At 44.1% G+C, this 16335-nt stretch overlaps 1 protein-coding gene across 3 annotated transcripts in view; it reads right to left on the bottom strand.

Annotated features, from left to right (window-relative positions):
- SGMS2 (sphingomyelin synthase 2) overlaps positions 1–16335 on the bottom strand; it is a 448152-nt gene that overhangs the window by 192775 nt on the left and 239042 nt on the right. The window contains exons 1-2 of one of the 3 annotated variants that reach the window (XM_069630860.1): positions 13462–13646; positions 12650–13351 (exon numbers count right to left, since the gene is read on the bottom strand). The exons of 1 other annotated variant lie outside the window; for it this stretch is intronic. In XM_069630860.1, the coding sequence (XP_069486961.1) occupies positions 12650–13104 (455 nt within the window). In that variant the 5' untranslated portion in view covers positions 13105–13351; positions 13462–13646. Of the gene's footprint in view, positions 1–12649; positions 13352–13461; positions 13647–16335 lie in introns of those variants that run through there. One more of the 3 variants, XM_069630859.1, reaches the window with a different exon arrangement.

The raw sequence follows: 16335 nt of genomic DNA, 5'->3' as shown, positions 1-16335 counted from the left end.
CAGAGAAACATCAGATAGCATGGAGGATCTGTCAGTTCCAAAGCCATATCTACAATTAATACATCCCTCCTCATTCTATCACTGTCAGCCTGTTTCAAATGCACCCAAATCAGGGACACCAGGGAATGGGCAGTGACTGGTGACAGTCGGGATCCCAGCAACCCCTCCAGCCGTCAACCATATCTTATCCTCCAGAAAGTGTTGAAGCTTTGTATACCTACTAGTTTCATTGCTAGTTAGTTACTACAGAAAACAGAGAGACTCAAAATCCAAAATCCTCTTTTATTAACAGACATCAGATATCCACAAAATCCCAGCCCTTATCCAGCTATGCCAGAAATGTTTTAGGTGTCTATCTGTCAATGCCAAATTGCTCCAGCTGGAAGCCTCTTGGAAAAGGAAATTCGAATTCATTGCCCTAAGGCAATCCTGCCTGATACAAACAGTACTCAGCCTGACCGGGAGAGAGCAGATTGGACTTGGTAACCTATGCTTAGAGATTCATTGCTCAAGCATAAATGGGGCACACAGTGCTTCCCCAGGTGGCAGGCAGTTAGGCTTACCCTTTTGTCAGCCAATGCCTATAGGCCTGCACGATGCGTGCCTGGTGATAGTCCCACAGATCAGGCATATCAAACCCCAACCCTTGTACTTCTTCCTCAGCTGCCAGTTCAAGAGCTGTGGATGCTTCCCTTCACCCCAGAGAAAGTTTCTAAAAACGTATTTCACTCTCTCCAGACCCTTGCTCAGAAGAGGCAAATGCAATACCTGTGGAACAAAGATTTGTGGGAAAGCGGCACATCTTCAAAGTGTTGATCTGCATCCACAGTGTCAGGTTAAAGCATTCTCATCTCACAATAATTTGTCCTACTACTTTTAATAGGTTAGGTTTTGATCAGTTTCTTCGCATTGTGCAACCGTTATATTCTAGGATATATATGCGCCTTTTCCAGAGCATAATACCCTCTGCTAGATGTCTTCAAGATTGGGAAGATTTAAGACTTCCACACAATGAATTGTACAGCCTGAAATAATAGAATACATCCTGATCAGTTCCGATGAAGGGTCCCAGGCCTCATCTTTTCAATGCCTTCATTGTCGCCCTTAAGTTGTCCATATACCTTATATGCTCTCTGCTCAGCAATTCGTTCATGTCAAAATTTACATTTGTCATGCCTAAATTCAAGCCCAGCATCTTTCAGCATATAGAGGACTTTTAGCAACGTTTCATCATGTTACCTGTGATCCCACAAAAATGTGAGCATCCTGGATAGACCCAACACCTTCTTCCTTTCCAAACAAGCAGAATATAAACTATTGAAACATGCTCATGGCAAAAACCAGCCCAAACAGCAAGCGTTTATATTGTACAACCCGAACAGATTGGTATAAACTGCTAACTTGTGAGAAAGTGGGTGTAGCCTGGCCTGATGGTAAGATGAAGCTAAGACAACTTAAAATAAACCACAGAAGCCTTTCCAGGAGTATGCAGCATCTCTGAAATATTTGGTAAAGGGCAACTTCCACAATGGGACTTTTTGCATTTCTAAGATGTACTGAGTTTGAGAAAAATATTAGGCTAAAACGCACCAACTACGGGAAACTCGCTCGGTAGAATCAATAGGTTTTATAACACCCACCCACCCACTAAAGTCATTACAATTTAGCCAGAACATTGCTTCTAAGACTCAATGGTATGTTTCTTGCCTATTGGCTGCTGCAGAAGCTACTTATTTTACAACTATGATATGACAAAACCCTGTAGGTTCAGCCAGTGTAAAAGAAAACCCCTCAAGACACCAGGAAAATATGTCTTTGTTATCTTTAACTATGCTTCACATTGAACATTCTTTGTCACCCAGATATCCGTTTTCTGTCCAACTCAATAAACAACCTCCCACATTTGGCACATAAATAATACCACTGGATGTTCTGCCTTTGAATTCTACATTCCCGTTAAACTCAGCAATGATGAATATGGCTTGTTCCCTATAGGCATTGACACAAATATCAACTTTGGGTGGTGGACAACTCCCTAGGCGTGTTTTCCAACAGTCTTGATAAAGTATGGTATAATCTTCGCCTAATAAGGAAACATCTACACACACAAAACGAGCAAATGTCTTCTTCCTTCTTACATTTGCATGCAATTCACTTATACTGAACACAACATCAGAGGAGTTCTCCCTTGAAACAGACACTTCGCTAAACACGGGTTTGATGAAGCGCCTACAAGCATTCAAAATTACTTTATGTACAAATGATGGACAATCTTTTCAAATCACAAGAGGCAGAGAACTTATAAAGCAATATTTTGTGTCACCTTCAAAATTATTTTGTTTTCCTACAGAAGCTTTCAATTCAGACCCAGCAGACTTACTGTTTGTACCTTATATTAAACCTATTTTTATGTTATTAACATCACTACATTTATTGTGACCAGTAGCTTTTTAGTATCCTTCCCTAACATGTTTACACACTTCCACAAATGTTCTACTCTTCTACTACTAAATTCATTCTTATTCATTGTTATTATTATTATTATTGATATATTATTACTATGGTCTTAAATGAGCACAGGAGAAGGAAGCAGATTGCAAGGAATCAATACAAGGGAGCAGCGAGCTAACAATGGGGGCGAGCATAGGATAATTTGGCAGAAAGGTATCAACAAACGACCAGGAGAGGAAACATGGGGCAGCAGATTGCTCAGTCAGGTGATGTAAGAGGTGGAAAATATGTGAACCTAGGTGTTAGGGAGGAGCCATTCCTTGAGGAGGAGGGTCTTGAGCTTCTTTCTGAAATGTAGAAGTGAGAGGGTGAGTCTGGTATTGACGGGGAGGTAGTTGCAGAGTCTGGGGGTGTAGAGGGAACAAACCTGTCCTTTAACTAGGCTTCTTCATGGATGCACTCATTGTGATCAGCCTTGAAATTACAAGTCACTGGCAGTTCACTGAGAGCAGTGACACATTGTTCCCGTTTCACCTTCTTTGTGTTCATGTGTACTAGAATAGCATTGTTCCAGAAAAACATCAACTTTGGGACTATGATGTAGATCCAGTTCCTTTATACATTTTCTATAGCAATTTAAAAGTTCAACGTCCTCCCCTCATCGTCTTGTTCCAGAGTCAGTTCTGATAAACGTTTTAAAACACGGTTCTATGTGATTTCATCGAAAACAATGAGTCGAGAGAGATTTCATCTCATCCTTTTATTGATTTTGCTGCAAATATATGCAGGGGATACCCCCACATTCGCCCCATAACCCCTCCACATCTATTATTAACCTAAACAGTCCTTCCAGACACTCCATTTAACTTGTGGATCGCCTGCCATTGCTAAGAGGTTGGATCAGTAATGTTTTGCCCAGACATGTCTCTCATGTTGGGGAAGGAGGATAAATTTCAAATATTATTAAGATCTTTTAAAAACCTTTCGTGGGACTAGAACACCAAAACCTTTGTGCAGCCAGGGAAGAAAAGGGCACAGCAATGTTTCCATATTTGTAAGGGGCACTGTATGTTGCTGCACTGGGGATGGACTTGTGTTCCTCTGATGTCAGATAAGGTTGGGCCAGTAGTCTAACAGTGTTGTAAACTACCAAAGAGCTGCCACCCATATTAAGATTGCAGCATGTGTAGCAGTGCCAGGCTAGTCATTTACGGTGCATTCAGACTTGTGAAGGTGAGTGTATTTTATTTATATCCGTTCATGAAGAACCTGACACCTGCTTTGGGTAGGGCGCGTATGCCATACTGGTGGCAGAACCACTTCTGGTGCTATTCATAGCGAAGTGAAACTAAATCGGTATGCCAAGAGCAGCAAGCATCTGTACAGCACTGGTGGCAGTATGGATTTAGGTGCCTGGAGCTACGCAGGGTCAAATCATTTTTAGGAGGTGTGAGGGCAGCAGGTGCTCAATATTTATGAATCTTTGAGTGCACTGCTCGGGATCAACGCAGCTGCGGAAAATTATGCTTAGGTCAGCCACATTTGTGTCTTTTATTGCCAGCATGATGCAAAGCAAGTCTCGTCAATCACGGCTGTAGTGGGCACAAAGTGAGCCAAGGCACATGCTGCTCTCGCCTTCGTCACCCGGGTTCTGGGCTGCTTCAGGCTCCTCATTGTCAACATTTTGTATCTCTTGTTTACCATCTCTTCTTTACCATTAAACACTCACAACATAAACTATATCTTCAGACTTCAGAGTGCAGCACAGTATGCACGTGACAACACCTAATCTGTAAATAAACATGTTTTAAAAGGTGTTTCAAATGTAGTCGAGGAGGAGCTCGTTACAGAGGTGAAAACTCTGAAAAAAGAGTGACTGCCCGATCTAGAAAACTTGAATGGGGATCTGCTCGGGTGAGAAGATGATTGAAGATTTAAGGCAGACTTGTAGGGAAAAAATCCCTGTCTTGCAGAAGAAAAACGCCTACACAAATATTAAAACGTGATGCCATCTTTAAAAGAAAAGATGAACTAATAAAAGAAATATATAAGACAGCCGCACAAAGAAATCTGTGAATAAACAGCTAAGCAATCCACTACCACATCTGCTCAGCTCCTAGGGTAATGCAACAACAGTACAACTAGCTTCTCGCCATTATTTCTACAAGTATAATCTCATAATGTCAAGACTGGACGAACTTTCACCCCACTCCTCCTCACCTGTGTCTTCCCAGGAAGAAAGCCTGGTTCAGGGGAAGGCCAAGGAGCAAGCCCCTAGATCAGGGAAAAAGCCGTAGCAGAAAAAACCCTGGATTTCAAGTCTTGGCACGAAGAAGGCACCCAGAGATTCCTTTCGAATGGCTGATGATTTATATAGTGAGTACAGTTCTCTCTGGAGTGTTTGAAGTAGTACGAATATCAATAACTACGTAGATTAGTAGTGGAAGGGTTCTTGCTATGGAACTGGAGCTTAATTGGAATTGAGACGTGACTCCAAAACGGAAGGCTGAACGAGGACAGGAGGAGGCTGCAGACTACTACTACAGCGAGAAGGGAAATTATGAGAGAGCTAGAAGGTGGGGAGCAAGCAAGGTAAATAAAGGTGGAGCCGCAAGCAAGGCAGAGACAAGGTAAGAATAGCGGAATAATCAGATCGAGATGTAAAAATGAAGTGACGCGAACAAGCCGAAGGGGGCGGGTAGAGTCAAGTGTTCGGACAGAATCAGAGCGGGGTTAAAGGAATTAGTAGTAAGTAACGAATAGCATAAAAGAGAGTGAGAAAAATAATGAGAAGCAAATAGAAGAAAGGAAATAGAAAAAGTACGGGGGCTAGACACCAAGAAGGATGAAAGGAACAGTCCAGGTTGTGAAAAGAGATAGATCGAAGCACGCCAAACGTACCTTCTAAGAGATGAATCCGAATATGGTGGGACAGAAAAGATCACAGAAAAAAACTTGGAACAAAAAGAAATCAGGCAAGGGGAAAAACACGCAGGAAGGCAAAAGTCTGGGAAGTACTCAGAGACTACCGGCGCTAGAATCAAAGACTATACAACGCGCCGGCATTAGAGAAAGGACCTACTGTTAAGATGGATTTCTGAACTCGGACCTGGAGGGGCAGAGGTTCAGAAGGCCAGCCTAGTTTCTTGGAACAGGGTAACCTCTGGACAAGCCAGCCAGACCAATCAGGGTAGCGATGGCGGCGGTCAAGACTAAGTCTCAAGAGGGGTGAGGGTGACTGAAAGACCGCAATGAGCACACAAAGGAAGGACACTTACAAATTACTCCAGACAGGTGTTATATTAAAAATATAGACACATTTATTACAAGGCCTTTGTAACATCGAGCATAGCAAAGAATCACAATAATACTAAAGTAAACCAACACATCACAATCAATACAATACATATACAAGACCGAGGGGTCTAAGGAGTTAGGAGCATGTAATATGTAGACCACCTAGATGGGGAGGAAAACAGGCAGTGCAAGTAATCATTAGGCCCAGTTCGACATCCGAAATACACCTAACTAGGAGGAAGTCCGAGCCCTACGAAGAGAGGAACCTTATGCTCAAAAGTACCTGCACGCGCTGGTGCCAATGGACAAAAGAGGGCCTCTTCAAGGATATCAGGCAGTTCAGGAAGGTGAATGAAGCGATGCAGAACAAGTCCCCACTACTCAAGCAAGGCCTCCACTTGTGGGCAGAGGCAGGATGAGAGTGCGGGATAGAGTCGCTATTTTGCAACAGCGGTAGAAAAGAAACAGGCTCCTGGGCGAGGGGCCACTGGTTGGGGTATGGACTACTCACCGGTCCCCGACGCACGCAGACCCAGACTTCTCCAGTTCAGTTCACACTGCGATGATCAGGACGTCTGGACACCGTGTAGATTCTGCGTAGCAGGATTCAGGGTTGAGGGTGTCCCAAATGCAGTGGACGTGCACAGGTTGTTACCCCAGCATGGCAACACAGCAACCACGTTTACTCTGGTCCGGGCACACTCGTCTCACTTCAGTCCTGGGAATGCCAAGTGTACGAAATTCAGTGTGAGGGTGCCGTGGACGCAGAGCAAGCAGTAAACCAAGTTTCGAGGGCTTCCCAGAAACGGCGGCTGTGACAGAGCAAGACATCCTGCGTAAGCTGGTCAGCCCACTGGTTGGCCCAAGGACACTTCCGAAGAGGTTTGCAGGGTTTGATGAAGGTGCCAAGAATAGTTGATCCCACTATTCCAATGGGTCGAAGCGCCTTCGCAGACCTTCTCGGATGATCAGATGCAGAGAGGTCTCGCAGGACGACAGCGGCTCAGGGTGCCAAACCTTCAGCAGGTCACCAGTGATTCCTCGACTCAGCTTCTTGTTGCAGAATACTTGGCTCCTTATCCCTTGTTCGGTGTGAACTCAGGAGATCGACATGGTAGTGGTGTTTTCAGCCTCCTCTTATCCAAAGTTCCCTTTGTGCCAAAACGGAGAGGACCCAATGGGAGATCTGTTCACAAACACTCACACCATATGTGGACCTATCACGGACCATGGTGGTCCCAGGCATTCAGGACACTCCAGACTCTCTGGCACCCAGGATGTGTATTGGGAACAGACATCCCAGCCCACATCCTGGAGGCACACACAAGGCATGCAGAAGCCCGCGAAAGCTTTGGGGTTTCGCGGGAAAGTGCATGACCAAATAAGGACTGCCCCGGGTCGGCTCGACCTGGGGGAAGGTGAAGGGGCAAGACGGTCAGCGGACGGGACAAAGAACCTCGTTGCATTTTGGGAGCCAGGCCACCTATTCGTGCCAAACGCGGTAAGAGTGGATAACATGGCAAAAAAGGGTTCAAAACACAAAAGAATACGATAGCTGCCACCAGACCTGTCCGTGACATACCTGCACCATTCATAATAAGACCAGTGAGAGTTTCTAGGGCCTTTGGAATGACTAGAGACCCAAGAGTGCGGTAATGTAAGTTACATGCTGCACAAAAGCTGCAAAATGAGGAAAGGACTAAGGGAAACAAAGTCTCCCAGTACTGACTGTCTTAAGGGCATGTCAGTTTCCCCATAAGAATTGAGCGAAAGCCCAGAGGAGTGCGGCGGAAGGCTGCGCTTTTCTGGCAAAGTCTAGATCAGGGTGTAAAACAGCAGCAAAAAGTTTGGGGGTTGCCAAATGGAGGGACAATTACATACAGTTATGAAATCATTCCTAACACCTACTTATAGACAAGCGGCCATATTGGAAAGGCATAGACCGTTAAGATGGACCTCTAGCAGCCATATTAGGAGAGTCGCCATCGGATCCAATGCTTCCATGCCTGATGCATGACACATAAACTCACAGAGAATCACCAGCCAGCAGTCGACCAATGTGGCCCAGGTGCTAATTGCAAACTCCCATTGCTACATGTTCAGACACAAATCAGGAGACAACCCTACTGAAGAAATGAAAACATGCCAAAACATATGCACATGGCAGACCATCGAAGCACTGCAGAAACAATACACATTGAAGGACTGTTCAATTTCAAATCAACTTTGCATATGTTAAACACTTCAAGAAATGCCAAAGAACATGCACTGTACACATAGAAAATCTACACTAACATTCTGATACATGTGCACAGGTGGGAGAGTACTTCATCGAAATAAATCTCTGATGGTCCTCAATATTGTTTTACTGGAAAATAACTTAAAAACATACATTGATAGTAACTAAACTCTAAGAATAGGGCTACATTTTGACCTTAAGTCTATAGGCCACTTTAGTGAACTTTGAAATCTATGAAGGTCATTATGACCTTGGAGGTAGCCATGCCGCTATTTGCGGCATGGCTACCCCCATTCCGTGTACCGGGTTCCCTGAATGGGGAATTACCGGGCCATTCCAACCTTGGAGGGCCCGGTATTTCCCCATTCAGGGAACCCAGACCCGGTACATCCCTATGCCCATTTCAGCCCCCAAAGGGCTCTATGGGAATGGGGAGCATGCTAACAACAGGCCCGTCAATGACGGGCCCGTTGCTAGCATGCTGGCCAGCACGCGGGACCCGCTAAGGGCGCTTGGTTTTTACCAGGCGTCCTTACTGAGTCCCGCGAGCGGACCTCGTAATGAGGCGGTAGTGGTTTAACGGGGCCGGCAGCTCTACCGGCCCCGTTAAACCCCTACCGCAGAGGTCGTAATTACCTCCTATGTCACTAACTTTTTTTTTTTACCATGGATGGTGTTGTATTATATGCCATGTGTGGGTTTGTTATTTTGCTCACATCTAAATACTGAAAGATAGTAGATTCTTAGCACATGGGTTGAAGTCATGATATAGGGTTTATGATTACAGCTGACAAAATGTAAATGTTCAATTATACCACAGACATATTGCTAACCTGGACATGGTTGTATCTATTGTAATGTTCATGTTTTTTTCTGACACCCCACACATAGCCAATGGTTCAGTCCCCTAAAATGCAAGGTTAGTTTTACACCTGTGAACCTGCAGTTCCATGTCACACAATTGGTTGTAGTTACATTTTCTCCCGAGTTGGAAACGGTGTTTAGAACATATATGATTTCTTAGTGAACTGAGATGGCAACAAACCAAGTTTTTCTTGAAATATGAATCAAAAATTGGTAGTGGGAAGTGCAGTAAAGGTAAGCGAAGCTTGTGATTGTGAGACGTTGCCAACAGGTATTTGGTAAAATGCGTTTATCATAGCATAACATGTTCTCTTATGTTACAACCAATGACTTCAATATTGCAGATTTCGATGTCAAACTCAAGGGATCTACCAATTGATAATGTTTCCACTTGGCACAGGAAATAGGGGACATACTTCGAAGAACAGACAAACCTAAGAGTATCAATGAAGAGAGCTGGTGAGGTCTGGTGGTTATATTATGCTGTTTTTTGACATATCGCATCACAGCCAATCCCGGCATGCCGGCATAACCCATCATCATTTTGTTCCATGATCACATACGCTTTTTGGCTTATTGCTTTAGAGGAAATGTCACGTTTTTCTATGTTTGCTGTCATCTAGACATGTTTGTATCTTTGGAGTTCTGCTTCTTCTGCAATAAATCCAGGCCTACAATAAGAATCATCACACACAAATGATAAAGATTGGATGAGCTATCTGTACCTAACTTGATGTCTCTTCCATTTTCAAAGACTCCTTAATTTTGGTAGCCGGACAGGTTGCACAGCGAACTAAGCGCTCGCCCCTGATATCTGTGTCCAGCCTGCTGTGGCAGGTTTGAGTTCCAGCAGGGTCAACTTAGCCTTTGATCCTTCCAAGGTCGATAAATTGAGTACCACTTTGTGGGATAATAGTGTCTTCAGTTATTTGAGCACTCTGAGACCTATGGGTGTGCAGCGCTATATAAGAAATACTTTATTATTATCATATTTTGGTTTACATCACAATTACAAATTAGTCCGTTTACTGCTAACTCTCTGCAATGGTTTCTTTGCATTGCATCATATTACTATCCATCCAGGATGTCTCTGATAAATGCCTTCAAGCACACACTCCTAGATGGCAAAGCTGTTCAACTGCTAAAGCATAGTTGAAAATAGAAACTTTGATAGATGTGTAGTTGAAAGTACAAACAGACATGATGCAGGATCTGTGATATTAGCTTCAGTTACTCTGGAGACAGACAATATTTGTTAATTGTGAAAAATATCATAACTTGTTATAGGTATAATCATCCATATGTATAAATGCTTAGGATGTCTGTGCAAAATGTTTGCAAGCAAACAACTTCACCACTAGATGACAGTGTGCTATAATTGATGAAAGCATAGTTGAAAGCAGAAGCTTCAAATGATCGCAGTGCAAATTGAAAGTGCAAACACCAAATGTAATCACTTAGATCAGGTTATGTGACATTAAGTGCATTTAGTATGTGACCCTATAGACAAAGTCTGCCCACCTGTAGAATTTGGTTATGGGGACATGCCATGAGAGATGTTGCATGCCAGTGTCAATCGCTGGATGCTCTCTGGCTAGTGGCAGCACATGCAGCTGCTTCCACCAAAACACATCTTCCCTATCGTAGCCCAGGCACACAGAAAATTGCAGATAGATGCCTTCCTATATGTCTTCTCCAATGAAACACATAGGTAGACCAAAGCAAATCCGCACCCTTTATCCAAATGGGACAAAGGCTGAATGGAGGCAATCCACCAAAGTAGATCGTTGGGAGCAACTATATGGGTGAGTTTTGGTTCCCTTGTGCATTTCAGCTAGCCCCTTCTACTGCAAGCAAGTCTTCTATGTGAACTGGGGGGAGTTTATGCAGGGTAACGCCTGCTCAGAATGAGAGGTCCACTTTGCCCCTTACATTCTGCTTCTTCGTCTCCAGGTAAATTGGACCCATGATGTTTTTTTTTTTACTTTACTTTTCGTGTAGCACTGCTGATACCAGAAATTGTGAATGCTAAGCATTGATGCTTCCAGCATGAGTGTAAAAAACCAAGACATCAAAAGCCAGAAGTAATGTTGTACTTGCAAATAACTACACTGTGTAGTTCTGGAGTTTCTTTATCTCAATGTAGACCCTTATCCCAATCCCATGTTTTGAGCCCTTTGCGCCTATACTTACCTCATTCAGCAGACGCTTGTCCTTGAAGTTCTACTCTTGTTTCCCATGTTTGCCCTGCTTGTTCACACTGTGCTGTGCATACTATTTTTCCCAATTTGGGCTGCTGATCCTAGTCATGTTGACTTATGAATGTGGTACATTGGTATATGTATGTCTCTATTTATCAGAATAGTCCATTCTAGTAAAAACAAACAGTATTGGTCTATTAAAGTCAAACAATAACACCTCTGATCCATTACAACTTGTTTGGGACAGTTGTATGTCATCGCAGCTTTCTCTGCGACATCTCAATGGCAGTGTTGCATTGCTATCCTTGATGCCCAACAAAAAGCACACAGTTTATTATTCAATTTTAATTTGCCGGAAATCACCTCCAATTCTGGAGGGTACCAATTCGAAAATAATCAACTATGGGGTGTTCACCGCTTAATAAACACTGTGATATTTGGGTTTTATACTCTGCTGGGGCATTATCTCCCAATAACGCCCCACTCAGCTCTGAGAAATCCAATCCTAAATCATCAAAAATGTTTTTGCAAGATGTTTACAGACAAAGCCAAAATCAACATATTACAAATTTGGCCATAGTAAAATGTAGTTGTGATGGGAATTTACCCTACAGATCATATAGATGTGAATGTTGTGAATTTGAAATTATTTATTTAAACGAGACATTTAATTAACATCCATAACACTTAAATTCAAAGAGAATTTTGTGGAGACAAGGCGAGAAATGAGACAGAGATGGGGCGAAGAGTGAGAGACCTACTAAGAGGGAAAGAGGAACACATTGAAAAGACAGTGGGGAGAGGGAGACTGAAAAAGAGGGATTGAGTGCACCTACCTATACTAGCAATGCATTATCGTCCTCAGGAGGAATATTCGACAAGGAAGTACATCTGTGGTTGGCAAATATGACAAATGGGATGCAATAAAGCAAGGGTATTCACAATTTTAGAAGCACTTTGGAAAGAACCAACTTGCACACACAGACCGCCCATGGCACCATTGCATTGGGTATTTCATATGCCAAGATAGATTGCATTAAGGAGAGAAGAGCCCCTAGAGGCCATCCTGGCAGAGGGCAGTGACTGTTGACTGAAGACTTGAAAAGTTCCTAATCTTAAGTAAAATATCCCAGGAGGATGTCTGTAGAGAGAGCGGGCGGTGTGATATGAGTTTTAATATGTGAATTCAACTGTTAGAAGTGTGGCGTGATCAAAATGTGAGAGGCACAAATGTCTCCCACACTATCTCAACTTCCAAGTAAGATAACTAGGCTGTGCTAACAAGTACCAAAAGTACCATCCTTAATTATGAATCAAGTAGACAAACATGGGGTGGAAAACATCCACAATATTCAGTATGCATGAGGCATTCACCATGAAAATGTGTGCAACACACAACTCACCTGCAGGCCTTTGCAAAGAGATGTGGCCCCTACATGGTGGCCTTCACCATGGGAAAAGAACACTATTTCGCTTCAGAGAACACTGAAAATAATGTCACACTCAGAAGGCACTTTAAACGTGACTGTCAGGCACAAACAGTGAGTGGCAATGAAGCACACACGAAATCCATGTGTAATAAACAACAATAACTTACTTGTATCTGAGAAACAGCCACTGCGCCAGCCATACGCCAACAAGTATCATGCCGTTTATTTCCGATATAGAAAACGCCCATTTGACTCGATCAATGTAATCAAAAAACTTGTCTGGCAGGGGAGGGCTGAGCTCCTTGGGGGGCACCCTCTCGTGCACCACCGTGATCATGACAGTCGTGAGTACCATGTTCAAGAGTGCATAAATGAAGGCGATTGCCGTCTTCCACCACTCCAGGGGAAACTTGTTCCTGGACTCGGCGGGCATAGAAATTTGGACATAGTCTGGGTACTTTTTGGTGCCTTTCCGCAGGCCGTTGGCTATTACCTTGGGCTTGTTCTTGACGTTTTTGTCCTCCTCGCTGGCCGACGGGGCGGGTCTGGTGTAGCCATTCGTAGTCTCGCTGGGGGGCGCTTCCATGGGTCCATCAAGCTTTTCCGTCACAACAGCATCCATTAAAATGCTAACTGTAACACGGCTGTCACGAGTTACTTTTAATAAAAAATGAAATGCTCTTTGCCTGCTTCCTCGGTGTTGCTTTGCACGGCCGCCCTTCTTTTTCAACAGGTACACAATGTCAGTTTAGCACCTTTCATTTGCTCATTGGGCCGATGGTTCGCTTTCAGATGTCACTTTGCAGCAATTGCTACTGAGCAGAAAATGTCTCCTTTTCTAACCTGCACGCGAGCGGTCAGAGGTTCATCTGCAAGAAACAAAAACAAAGTCACATTCAAAGGTTGCTCTCGCTCTCTCTCTCGGGCCATGACAATAACTGCCTACATGCGCGGGTTTTGCACAGTGCTTCGTCTGTACCTGCTGCAGTCCCACTGTGCTTTGGTGGGGCAGGCCGCTGTTAGGAGGAGGGGGCTGCACAGCCAGGGGGCCAGTGATCTTTCAAAACTGCCCCTGGCTTCTCCACCAGGCCTGCTGCCATTTCCCTTTCAGGCCAGGCAGGGCCGGGCACTGTGACCTCACCTGTGACAGTTAGCACATGGACTGGCACTTCCTGGCTGACATCACAATGGAATGACATCACTGTCGCCAACCACCTGGTTGCTAGGCGACCAGGGGAAACAGGGGGGCTCTGGTGTTGCTGCTCTCTTGACGACACATCGACCACAAACGTGAGCAGCAGTGTAACGCTTTAAATGCACAGGCGTTCTCAGACATCATTTTTTCGAGGTGTACCAACAATGATCAGCATGACAACACCCTGCTTCCTGACATTTCACAACAAGGCCATAAAACGGTTCTAATTCCCCCCTCGAAAATGATTGAGAACTGAATTTTCCAGGGCACAGAAAAGAAAATCAGCATACATAAAGGACCAATGGTATGTCACGCTGGTGGTGGATGGTGCGGGGCAGAAAGTGCACATCATTGTTTCTATCATTAAAATGTCAACTTATTAACATAATGTTCCAGAACTGAAACAAAATTGCACAGAGAAGCCAAGAGGCAAATATTCTCTGTAATGTCACAATATCCACCTGATTCTATATAATAAAACAGGTCCTACAGCCCACCCAAGGTAAGGAGACACAAGGTAAAAATAGTAGCCTTTGACACTCGGGGTGACGGGCGAGGTCTTTTACTGCGCAAAAGCGAATGTTCCTTATCAAAAATGATCATAATACTAATAGTAGCAAATAGGTGTAAGAATGATTTCTTACATAGAGCAAAAAGACAGGTTCACCAAGAACCACATGTGTCAAAGGCCACTCATCTTCAACGTGTTCCTGCACTCATCCTGGGAGCGCAAAAAAAGAGCTGTCTGCAGAATCAGTTGTGGCATCTTGCCCACTTCATAAGTGCGACCATACAGAAAAAAAGCCTCCGAGTGTCTTCTGGCGGGTACATCATGTCATTTTGTTTCGTTGTAAAGGAGGGAGATGACGTTTTTTTTCTCATCAATACATACCATGCTAAATAACATTCTAAAAAGACAGATTGATGTTACAATCATCCTTTGTGTCATAAAAGGTAAAGTATGGCGATCTTGAAAAACTGCCATTGCCTGGTCCTATGTTAATGTTATTTAATGTTGTTTAAACTGAAGCATGGTGATCTTCACTTGCAAGCGTCTGGCCAGACCAAAAAATACCCCGAAGTGGCTTGCTCCCTGCAAACACAACCTGCGAACGGCATGCCTTTTCTTTCATACCAAGAGTCAAAAATCCTGAAGAGATTCTTGGCAGGCGAGGTGAGTACAAACCGGGCCCCATCAGTCATGATAAAAGTCTTCTCATTTCCACACCTCCGATGCATGGTATGGCACACAGCTCCCAACTTTTATAATTTTGAAAGGTGGCAAGGAGGATCATAAACCGTAGTAAAAGGAGATCAATAAAAATGCTCACTCTGGTGGTGAGTACCACTTGCAATGTAACAGAAAGGGTTACTCTGCATAATCACCAAGTGCGGTTTTATGCATTGTCTTTTGGTGTCAGTCCTACTACTCTCAGAATCCCTGGGGTTGCCCAAGCCCACACCAAGCCCCTTGTTACAACCTGCAGCACTGGTGGAAATTCTTTCCAGGTTTCATCATGGGGCTGCTCAGATCCCTGTACTTGGACACTATTCACATTCCACACACGGTCATCCTCTACCCTGACATACCCATGCATTAATCTAAACACTATGGTGGGCCTTGACCCCATAGTCTATTAGGGCCTCTCCAAGATGGCAGCAGTTTGATTCTGGCCATATCTCCCACTCTGCCATTGGAGCCGCTTTACTGCATTACGCTGGTTAAAACCTTCTCATTGTTCAACTGGCTACCCCTAATCCTCATCTCATTGACTGGTTGTAGCCCACTCTAGTGGTTCTCTTAAACCATAGCATGCATTCCCTATCTTCCTCGTGGATTGTGAATGAGCCTGTAAAACCTCTACTGCCTGTCTGATTGCCTGCTTCCAGTCTTTCCAACACATTAAATTCCCTTGGATGCTGCCATTAATAACCCAGTTGAATCTTTCCACAAACCTACTGCTTTGCAGATGGTACACAGAACTCGTACAATGCTCTTTGGCATTCTTACTGTGGAATTGGCACATCTCTCTTGATTTAAACTGAAGAGGGGGGCCGAACTATATCCCCGTCCCAGAAGACACCCCAACCGAAAGATGGACCAAAGACAATATGGCCGCCGATCGTACGAGCTTGCACAATCCCCACTGCACCCGCGATGGACAACTACCATGAGAAATACCCTCTCAGTCGACCCTACTGCTCGGGAGCAGTGCGAACATTACCCAGAGTGGATGAAGACACACAAGACGAGACCAGAGACAGCTATATGGACAGAATCAACTAAAGCGCATGCTGCAAGTCGTTAGGGACCGCACGACGTACCAGCGTCAGACATGAAGCACACATGCCATCCACACATTCGGGACACCCACACACCCAAATACACGAAGAACACATGCGTACAGTTCTATGAGATAGAGGACAGTGACATGAACATACTGACTGCACGTTTATTATTTTGCCATTAGCTTATCGCAGCAAAGCAAAAACCGCAAGAAGCAAAGAAAGTCTTGTGTACACGCTTGCAGATGCTTATATGCAATAACCCTATGGAATGACAGGAGCACACAAGGGACCTGACAGAGCCATAAGTGTACTAACCTATGGACATTATGGAAAGCACATAGCAGAAGCTAGACCATGGCTTAGGAAATC

This window comes from Ambystoma mexicanum, chromosome 6q (genome assembly GCF_040938575.1).
Source record: "Ambystoma mexicanum isolate Mex_15411 chromosome 6q, UKY_AmexF1_1, whole genome shotgun sequence".
Taxonomy (NCBI): Eukaryota; Metazoa; Chordata; class Amphibia; order Caudata; family Ambystomatidae; genus Ambystoma; species Ambystoma mexicanum.
Note: the sequence above shows the minus strand (reverse complement) of the source record. Positions and strands in the feature narration are given on the sequence as shown.